At 38.9% G+C, this 11,080-nt stretch overlaps 1 protein-coding gene across 1 annotated transcript in view; it reads left to right on the top strand.

Moving 5' to 3' along the window:
- The window catches only part of LOC116705526 (rho GTPase-activating protein 19), a 10,029-nt gene extending 2,692 nt beyond the window's left edge, over positions 1-7,337 (top strand). The window contains exons 4-11 of the mRNA XM_032541727.1: positions 945-1,154; positions 1,277-1,503; positions 1,630-1,716; positions 4,058-4,123; positions 4,535-4,750; positions 4,848-4,943; positions 5,328-5,428; positions 5,939-7,337. Coding sequence (XP_032397618.1) covers positions 945-1,154; positions 1,277-1,503; positions 1,630-1,716; positions 4,058-4,123; positions 4,535-4,750; positions 4,848-4,943; positions 5,328-5,428; positions 5,939-5,954 — 1,019 coding nt within the window. The 3' untranslated portion in view covers positions 5,955-7,337. The remainder of the gene's footprint in view (positions 1-944; positions 1,155-1,276; positions 1,504-1,629; positions 1,717-4,057; positions 4,124-4,534; positions 4,751-4,847; positions 4,944-5,327; positions 5,429-5,938) is intronic.
- Positions 7,338-11,080: the final 3,743 nt, after the last annotated feature.

Here is an 11,080-nt window from a genome sequence, read left to right as displayed (position 1 = left end):
TTTTTTCACTTTTTTATTGATGGACAATGTTCAACTGTGTGAGAGATTATTTGCTTCAAGTGTGCATGACTGCTCCAAGTGAGAATGCTACATGTGAAATTGAACTACTACAGTAGGCTATATGCCAACGTTGTTTTCAATAATAAAACAGTTGACAAAGCGAGCCGATCCACTTTTCCATGTTGATAAGAGCATTAAAATGAGATAAATAATGGGACAAAAGAAATCAAGGGAAATAAAAATGTGCAATTAATTGCGAGTTAACTATGACATTAATGCGATTAATCATGATTAAATATTTTAAGCGTTTGACAGCACTACTTCAGATACATACATTTCTTCTGTCATGTGGGGGACACTTTCATCCAAAGCAGTTTGGGATATCATGACTACAGAGATAGATAGATAGATAGATAGATAGATAGATAGATAGATAGATAGATGGATACACACATTTTGCATGTGTGACCCGGGAGGAGACAAATCTGACAGTATTCATGTAAGACATATACCATTGATAATTACTTTATTAATAATCTCTTGGTATTCCTCGTCAAATTGCTTAATAGGCCTCTATCCTAGACTTTTACAAGGATTTGATTTGTTAAGCATCAAGGCTGCATCCTAACTTTTACTACTTTGTTGAACTATAGTAGTTGAAGAGCAGTGAATTAGCATGAGGTCATGGTTTATTTCTAGAAAGCGATGATGTCATTCACTGAAAGTGGACACTGGGTGCAAATGCTTGGGTCAATAATTTATCTAAAAGCACTTTGCTCTGGCTGTCTCTCTCTTTCCATTTCATTCACTTGGGCTCTCCTTACTTCTATGTCTTTGTCTACTTATGTCTCCTTTACTCTGTGTCTACCCGCCTACACACCACATCTCTCTTTTTTCCCCTCCTCTTTTGCTGTCTTGCACCATTTTTCTCTCCCACCCCTTAGACCTTCATGTAGAGGGGCTGTTCCGTGTGCCAGGCCACAGCCTAAGACAGGCAGCCCTGAGGGAAATGCTGAATTCTGGGGCAGAGATAGATCTAGAAACAGGCGACTTCCACCCCAATGATGCAGCCACATTGCTCAAAGCCTACCTGGGAGAGCTGCCAGAGCCTCTGCTGACACACAGACACTATCATGCTCACCTGAAGATTGGAGGTGTGGTTTGACTCATACACAATGCTTTTTCATTACTCAAGATAACATAATATCCATATCAATGTTAAGTCAAGAAAACAAAATGGTTCTTTTGTAATACTTCTTCTCTGTGCTGTGTCCAGAGCTGACTTGCTTTGATGATAACGGGGACAAGACGAATGTGCCTGACAAGGAACGCCAGATTGAGGCATTTCAACTGCTCTTTATGCTACTCCCACCAGCCAACCGCAGCATGTTGAAGCTGCTGCTGGACCTGCTGTACCACACTGCTCGAAAGCAGCACATAAACAAGATGTCTGCTATCAATCTAGCCACAATGTTTGCTCCACACATCATCTGGCCCAAAAATGTAAAGACCTTTGGTTCATTTAGCTCTACTCACCATGTATGTTACAATAACCCCCACTACTTTTGCAATCAAGTAAACCTTAACTCTTTTCTTGAATTTGTTTGGTACTGTGTTTTTATGTTGCAGGTGATGGCAAGTGATCTGCAGGGAAACATTGAGCAACTGAATAATGGCATAGCATTCCTCATCAGGCACTCACAAAAACTGTTCAAGGTAAGCAGCTTTAAAGGTTGTTTTTCTGATTGCTTCTTGTTCTGTAACTGTAGTTTCTTAATTAACAACTGTGCACAAAACACTACATGCAACATGCTTTCCTGTTTTACTCTGTGATAGGAACAGCAACATGAGATGTGATTATAATTGTTGTCTGTATTCTGTGATTATATTTTCTTTTGCAACAAAACACAGGCAGGCCATTTGAATAGATACATATAGTACATCCTCTTTGTGTTGCTTCAAATAAACCTGTCAATTTAAATGGTTTACAATAAAGGTAAACAGGGTAAAGAGCAAGATGTAGTTTACATGTGTAAGAAAGATCAATAAAGATCATTTGTTTATCAAAGCGTCCCATATTCAGCAGCCTTTTGGATCTCAATGACTCGCTTATACAGTGGTGTGAAAAAGTGTTTGCCCCCTTCCTCATTTCCCGTTCCTTTGCATGTTTGTCACACTTAAGTGTTTCGGAACATCAAACCAATTTAAACAATAGTCAAGGACAACACAAGTAAACACAAAATGCAATTTGTAAATGAAGGTGTTTATTATTAAAGGTGGAAAAAAATCCAAACCATCATGGCCCTGTGTGAAAAAGTGATTGCCCCCTAAACCCTAATAACTGGTTGGGCCACCCTTAGCAGCAACAACTGCAACCAAGCGTTTGCGATAACGTGCAATGAGGCTTTTACAGCGTCCTGGAGGAATTTTGGCCCACTCATCTTTGCAGAATTGTCCTAATTCAGTCATTAGAGGGTTTTCGAGCATGAACGGCCTTTTAAGGTCATACCACAGCATCTCAAGGATTCAGGTCAGGACTTTGGCTAGGCCACTCCAAAGTCTTCGTTTTGTTTTTTCTTCGCCATTCGGTGGTGGACTTGCTGGTGTGTTTAGATCATTGTCCTGCTGCAGAACCCAAGTTCGTTTCAGCTTGAGTACACAGACAGATGGTCGGACATTCTCCTTCAGGATCTCTTGGTAGACAGCAGAATTCATAGTTCCTTTTATCACGGCAAGTCTTCCAGGTCCTGAAGCAGCAAAACAGCCCCAGACCATCACACTACCACCACCATATTTTACTGTTGGTATAATGTTCTTTTTATGAAATGCAGTGTTCCTTCTACGTCAATATACTTGGCCACACACCTTCCAAAGAGTTCCACTTTTGTCTCATCGGTCCACAGAATGTTGTTCCAAAAGTCTTGGAGATCATCAAGATGTGTTGTGGAGAAATTGAGACGAGCTTTTATGTTCTTTTGTTTGCTCAGCAGTGGTTTTCTCCTTGGAACTCTGCTGCATGCAATTTTTGCCCAGTCTTTTCCTGATGGTGGAGGCATGAACGCTGACCTTAACTGAGGCAAGTGGCCTGCAGTTCTTTGGACGTTGTTGTGGGGTCTTTTGTGACCTCTTGGATGAGTCGTCACGTGCTCTTGGGGTAATTTTGGTGGCCGGCCACTCCTGGGAAGGTTCACCACTGTTCCATGTCTTCGCCATTTGTGGATAATGGCTCTCACTGTGGTTCGCTGGATTCCCAAAGCTTTGGAAATGGCTTTATAACCCTTTCCAGACTGATAGATCTCAATTACTTTCTTTCTCAATTGTTCCTGAATTTCTTTGGGTCTCGGCATGAGTGTAGCTTTTAAGGATCTTCTGGTGGACCTTACTGTGTCAAGCAGCTTCTATTTAAGTGATGCCTTGATTGTAACAGGTGTGGCAATAATCAGGCCTGGGTGTGGCTAGAGAAATTGAACTCAGGTGTGGACAACCACAGTTATAGTATGTTTTAACAATCACTTTTTCACACAGGGCCATGATGGTTTGGATTTTTTTTCACCTTTAATAATAAACACCTTCATTTACAAATTGCATTTTGTGTTTACTTGTGTTGTCCTTGACTATTGTTTAAATTGGTTTGATGTTGCGAAACACTTAAGTGTGACAAACATGCAAAGGAACAGGAAATGAGGAAGGGGGCAAACACTTTTTCACACCACTGTATGTCCCCATTCACGTTGTTTGCCTGCTATATTGCACGCTCAATCTATCCTTCCAAGTGGAACATTGGCAGCTTTTAAACACCGTTGTTTATGGTGAGAGTGAGATTAAATCCTTAATACCTTTTTAAGATTAATTTTTGGGCATTTTCAGCCTTTATTTTGACAGCAGAAGACATGAAAGGGGAGAGAGAGAGGGAATGACATGCAGCAAAGGGCCGCAGGTCAGAGTCGAACGGGGCCCGTTGTGTTGAGGGCGCTCGCTCTACCAACTGAGCTCCACGGACGCCCAGATTAATTTCTTTTATCAGAGGATTTAATTTACATGTTTACTTTCATTGAAGGCACCTACATACATCAAAGAATATACCCGCATATACTTCACAGGATCAAAAACTCTTCAATCAAAGGTGAGTTTTTGTTCTTTTGCCTTTTCTTCTATTTCTAAGTTAATCTTTATAAAAACTTGTAGTACTACATTAAATGTATCTAATGTTATTTTCAAACTCTCAGTGTATTTTGTTTCCTGTGCTAACTTTTGAATCCAGTAACTTCTGCATTTGGTTAATTTTAGGTACTTCATGTCTAAATACAGAACCTCGAGAGACTCTCATCTGCTACTGGGCACCTAATAGAATGATTTTCAAAGGACGTTAAAATAAAACCTCTGAATGCTGTGTTAGTACTCAGTTCTTAAGCTATTTGTTTGTTAGTATGTCAGTCAGCTGTACACATTTTCTTGTGGTCACGTCACTTGAAAAGAGTTTGTATTTGCTGTGAATTTAAAATATCTGGTCACATGTTATGTCCGACTTTTCTAGGATGACTCAACACTCTGTTCTGGGACTAAAGATGGGCCCATGTCTGCAGTAACAGCTGCCTCCCCCTCTCCTTCCATAAGAACTATCAGCGGTGAGGTCAGCAGCATGTCCACTACCAGGTCATCTGAGAGTTACACTGAATCTGCCCTCAGAGAGCTGTACCAGCAGGTCAACAACATGCCTGAGTCTGCCAAAAAGAAGAAGCTCATCAGACAGGTACAGAAGGTCAACATACCCATTGCGAGGGGACAGAACATGCAAATAAACTATTTGCAACCCTGCACCTAAATGTGTTGTATTTGTGTGTGTTTAGTTCGATAAGCAGCCTTTGCTGACACCTTCGGCTGACACTCGGACACCATTCAGCAGGAAACATTGGCGTTCACGCTCTTTGGGTGGTATTATCAAGGTTTGTTGACGGTGGTCCTGTGTACAGCGATAGACTTCACTTTTCAGCCTTCATTTGTTTTAGATTTTTGAGAAAGTGTTGTTCATGCTTACCTTACACTGACAAAGCCAGTTAAACAAAAGTACCCCATGAAGTTTTGTATTACTAGTAATGTCGCTAAATGTTTTTCTTAGTAGAACAATAAGTTTACAAGCAATGTACTGTAAGTTTGGAAGTATAATATGAAATGCATTCACCATGTTTTTAATGTCTCATACACATGTGCATTTTGAAGAAAAACATTACAAAAAAAAGTTTCTTTGCAATAAAAAATCTACAACATATCTTTAATACAGCCCTACGCTTGAAATATCTCCCAGTAATGACTTTTTGTTTATAAAACAGAGGAAGGTGTTGGGAAGCCAAGTATTAACAGAGAAAGAAAACCGCAGACTGCAGAGTGGCCAATTGATGGCCAGGGAAGTGAAAACGCCAGCTGTGGAGGAGTGAGTATGACATTACACCTCAAAGCAAACATTCACGAAACAAGTCTCAGAATGACAATGTGTGCCTCGTGTAACATGAGAGAAAATCATCACTATTAGAAAACATCATTGCCTACTGTTGACATTACACCGTAAGGATTCCTAGGCCAATTCAAAATGGTTTAAAAACTGTGAAATTGTCTGTAGCATTCCCCTATTATGATGATGATGATGATGATTATGATGATGGTCATGCATGGAGAAACACTCAAGTAATAATTCTCTTTTATTTAAACCAAACCAATCAAAATGTGTCACATTTAAATTGTGGGACAGCACGATTCACTCCCAAAAGTGTCATCAACCAGTGACCAGTAGTTTTCCGCATGACTATTCTCCAACAGTTTGTCTGGCACCCCCAGTCATCTGTCTGTGGTTTGCCACAGGCAAGCCTGGCCTCACTTTGACTCAACAGTGCTGACATAGCTAAAGAATCTTTTTTCTCTCCCTCTCTGTTCTCTTCTCATCCAGGATTAATCATCTTTAAAAGAATGGGCTCTTCACAACTAAGGAAACGTCAGGCTGAATGTGATGTTAGGGGTTTTAAAGGATCTTCTTGAGGCGTCAACACAAACTAAACAGTGTAAGGCACTGTACAGTTTTGTTTTGACACCGTGTTTGGATATGTACTCTGTACTTCTTTTTTATTTTTTATTTTATAAAGTGTATGTGTTAAAGGTTAGTAAGATGACATGAAACCAACACAATCTCTTTGCAGTCTGTGAAGTTTTACTTCAGCTAAGTGACATCAAAGGGGTTAGGGGACAACTGTGTGGACGTTATGTGCTTAATTTTAAGTCAATGCAACTCACAAGGTGTTCACAATGTTCAGCAGGATCCGAATGACACCAGTAAATTTGAGGGTATTTTAGCTTTATCATCAACATGTTCACACAAACAAGATTATTTAATTTGCAAACCTATTTGTATTTTGTATTGGTCATCTAGATGTTTCAAGTCCTGGAATCCAGTGCCTCAGATGCATGGATCAGATGTGATGTGCAGGCTTTTCTATTAAAATGTTACATTTGTTTGTAAGTTATAGTAAGTTTAGTTAGACTTACACAGTCAATGCAGTCAGGTCAAAATGGCAAATTCTAGGATGTGCCTTAAAATTAATATATCCTTAATTAATGTGTAATGCAATTTTTATTTAACATTTTCTATTTTTAATTCCTGTCAGCTTTAAGAGTGTACTCAAAATGTCTATTTAGAATGAATTCAGGTGTCAGTAAAATAGGAGTGAAGACTAATGAGAGTGAAGAATAATGAGAGTGAAGAATGGAGGATGGGAAGACCAAAAGACCAGATTGTGTAGATTATATAAATAGTTGTCTTTGTTTTCAGTAGATCAAATCTCTGGTGTCAATGCTGTGATACTTTGAAATACTGCTACTTTAAAATACTTTAAAATCTTGTTTTTGCATCTTAAATTTTAGTTTTTTTTTCCCAGATCAGTTTTGTGACCAGTATCACATTGTATGCTGTTTTATAGCTTTATATGCATTTGTACCTTTACATACATTCAACCATTTAGTGTGAGGTTTGTTCTATAATTTTAAAAGTTTTATTGTCTATTTTTTATCTTTTTTTATTGCCAAGGGTTAGTTAAATGCAAATGAAGATTCATTCTACTGTGGTTGTTACCCCAGGTGCTTTCTGGGAGTGTTTGAGCCACTGCTACTTCTATAAGCTGCTTGTTGTCTTACTTTTTTAGTAGCAGTTTACCGTTTAATGGTCACTCTGCCGAGCTGTTACAATTCTACTATAATGTGATTATTGCCAACATGGTCAACTTAATCGACCATGTAAACTGAAGATGCTACTGTGAAGCTATGCAACTCACTGTAATTAAAAGACATCAAGCTAAGTGCAGTAAGTGTCTTTTCATTTGAAATGTTAGAATGTGTTTTAGTAGGATGAAGATGTAATTATGAACCTTTTCTTGTTAAAAGATCTACTAAAGTATTTCATTTCTTAGCCCTCCCTGGAATTTGAGAAATGTTGCTCTCTGCAGCCGTATGGTGCAGTTTTACTTGCAGCCACAAGGTGCTGCTGTTTATTTACAAATAGCTAGAGCTCCTATAGGTAATGTACAACATCTCCCTTGAGCTGGTTGAAATAGAGACAACTGTTAAAGGCAGGTCTGTATAAGGGAAATCTTCATAGTAACTGTTAAATACCCTAAATACGTTTATACAAGAACAAAAACTCTTAAGTAGGCTAATATAACAAAACTGAAATGCATTAGTTTAGTGGCTACTGCATTATACAACCTTTTATACCATATTTCCCTTAAAGACAATATATGTTACTTTATACTTCTCAATCTCCCTTCCTTTGACCTCCCAACAGTACACGTCCCAATCTCATACAGCCAGAAAGCAGTTAACAAGTTGCTTGTAAACTTTCAAGCTTACAGTTTCCATTGCAGCAAATTAAAACAGAAAGTTAACAAAACGCATGGGACAACACGTGCTGATATTTACAGAGATGTGCAATAAAATGTAACATGTAAATTTGTGTTAAGCTAAATATGGCCAAAAATAATACATAGCCACAAGGCTACCAAAATTGTTGCCATTTGTAGTAAATGATTTGCCAAAATTGAACCTATTTCATGGAGTTGGAGGGTGAGTGGGTGGATAGTAAGAGTGAAGGCAGCTCTCCACAATAGGAGGAATGTCTCAGTGTGTCATTATGGTGTCCATGTCAATGCATGTTTGGTATTGTAAGTATATGTTGTAAACATCTGTGAGAATGGGTCTGCTTTTTTCATGTTCTGTAAATATACATCAGACAGCTTCCATTATAGGAATAGTATTGTTTTGCAGCTAAAACTCCAGAGGGGTTTTATTTAGCATTTCTACTCCAGAACGAGCAAGATGACTGTAAAATGATTCAGACATACTGTAATCAACTTTACATTATCTAGTGTGCACACAAACCCGCAAGCATACCGGTGTATGATGAGTGGATGTGATTTTGCTTTAAATGCGTGCACTAAAATACCTTTCAGAATGAACTAATTCTGTCTAGAACTACAGATAGGGAAATACCACACTAAAGGGGAAAACTTTTGTTGACTCCAGCATAGTTTTGTATATATATTTTTTCTCAACAATGGATAGTGGAAGGATTTTTCTTGCTCTTTTTATGAGCCACAGCTCTTCTGAGGGTGAAGTCCAAATAACTTGGGTTTCAAGCATGCTGTGGAATTTTTTGGATGCTAAATTTGGTTTCTTTCTATTCTGTCTATCAAGCACATTTCAATTTTGTAAGTCAAGATTGTAGGAACAAAAAAAATCATTCCTCTGTCCAGCCACAAGCAGCTAACAGCAACGAATGGTTTCTTTGAATTCTAACTTTGGGTACAAGCTGAAGGAAAAATATTTATTGAACTCCACAGGCTTCGGAACTACTGTGAAGTGGGTGCTCTTCCACGTTAATTGCAGTTATTTCCTCAACAGAGTCAGTTGTTGGTGAGCTCTTATGTTTTGCAACTCTCTTCTCCCAGACTAATTGTAAATTGCTGGCATGTCCTCCCACGGCTTTTAGAGCAGAATAATTCCTGTTGTGTTTGTGTGCATTCCTATTACGACTTTGTGAGACTTTTACCACTAAACAGCACTGTCTCCTCTTTAATTAGCCATTCATAGACACAGATTCACTGTATCAACACTTTTACCGGGATAGATTGAGGTTTGTGTGAGTACACCTGTATGTGCATACATCCACACATACACACCTCAGCATGTGGAAAAGTTTTCAGTTTGTCCCCTAACAAAGCATACATATGCCCACAAATTCAATTTTTTCTTGTTTTGTTTTTCTCTCTTTGTGCCTTTGTTAATTAAAGTGTTCTCGGGTGTATGGGATTGTGCTGATGTTTATGTTCGGAGGGATCCACCCAGCAGCAAAGCCCTGTAGAATTAGACCAGAGACCCTAGTGGCTCAAGCTGAGCCAAGCACAGCCATGACCGAAGATAGCAGAGGTGTTTGTTAATTTTAGTTAAGCTTTAGTACCAACATGTGTAGTTTATTTTTTTTTTTTAAACAGAGTAGTTACGAAGCAACTAACTGCTTTTCAAGGAGTTAGTAGCCGTAGTTCCTAATGATTCTGAACCAATAATTATATAGTGAGTTGTGCAAAAACAGAAACAACAGACAGCACTAAAAGTGACAGATGCTATGCAAATCAATATATGAGACAGCTTATAATAATAATAAGTTCCTAGATATCTGTGAATTTCTACATGAGCACCTAATGAATCATTCTTGATTAATGCTGAATCAGGTGCTAAATGGCACTTAACCAATAATGCATCATTAACTCCTTGGTTACTTACCTCCCTATTAGCTGGTGTAAAAATACTAATATTATGTAGAAAAGGGAAAGCGCCCAAAGTACTAGTTATTAGTTTTGGGCCATTTTGCAGCCTTAGTCAGGAATGCCTAATTAGTGATCAGTATGCCAATTCACAGATATCTAGGAACTATCATTACCCATTTGTTAAATGAAAGTTATGCATAAGTGCTTGTTTCTCTTCGTCAATATCTTCTCTCAGTTTTCTGTACCGTATTTTAAAGTGTCACCATTTGTTTTATTGTGTGGATAACTGAACAAAGCACTGTGGATTGAACCTATAAAAAAAAAAACAAGTGGTCCATTTCCTTGCCACATCCAGAAAACTAAATTCCACAAACTGCAAATCAATATGCATTTGGAAATGTTTCCTGAAAGCTACAATCAAAGTTGACAGCAGCTGGACTCTAATATATCCACTGCTTTAACTTAATGTAAACATTTGCAAAATAATATTTACTGTATTAAGAATTCCTTTAGTGAAAATAATGGCCCGCATATGCTGCCTATCATTCAATTTTCCCTTCTCAACACAGTCCACTTTATGCTTTGAATCCAATTCAGGGAATGCATGTTCCTGGCGTTAAGAGGGGGATTGTGTGCCAATTACTGCCATCAATCCAAATAACAGAGCAGGCATGGTTGTTAGTGTAGCTGTTTATCTTCTAATTTGTATATATAGGGATATAATCCTTGTTCCTGTGCCTGTGCTGTGCTTAAAATATAGCGTTGACTTACTTTTTATGGCTGTGGTCTACCTTCCCAACAGATTGTGTGTGTGTGTGTGCGTGCGTGCGTGTGTGCGCTTCTTCCTTCCAGTTCCCTGCTGCAGCTTCTGTGTCTGTGGCCACACTTGATCTAAATGTTAAAACCCACATTTACAGATTATTTATTCCGGCTTTTTGCCTCCAAGGACTGAGGTGTTGATTCCTCTCTTCCCTAGTGGATTCTCCTTCGTTACATGTACGCATTTACACACTCTCACAGCCCAGTCTCCCTACAGCCTCTCCCTTCGGGCAGGGGTTATGCAGTGTCATGCAGGTTAGGTATCTCTTTAGGGGTTTGCCTAGAGGCAAACCTAAGGGAAAAGGAGTGGGGTGAGTGGAAAAAAAGAAAAGAAAGAAAGATACTCGGAGTAGATTTGTATTGTGAATAGAATCAAGGGAATGAGAGAGGGATCCTGAGAATGAGAGTGAGTTCAGGCAGGGTTCTGGCGGCGGGGGGGGAAGGGGGTGGGGGGGGGAGGA

This window comes from Etheostoma spectabile, chromosome 17, assembly GCF_008692095.1.
Source record: "Etheostoma spectabile isolate EspeVRDwgs_2016 chromosome 17, UIUC_Espe_1.0, whole genome shotgun sequence".
Taxonomy (NCBI): Eukaryota; Metazoa; Chordata; class Actinopteri; order Perciformes; family Percidae; genus Etheostoma; species Etheostoma spectabile.
Note: the sequence above shows the minus strand (reverse complement) of the source record. Positions and strands in the feature narration are given on the sequence as shown.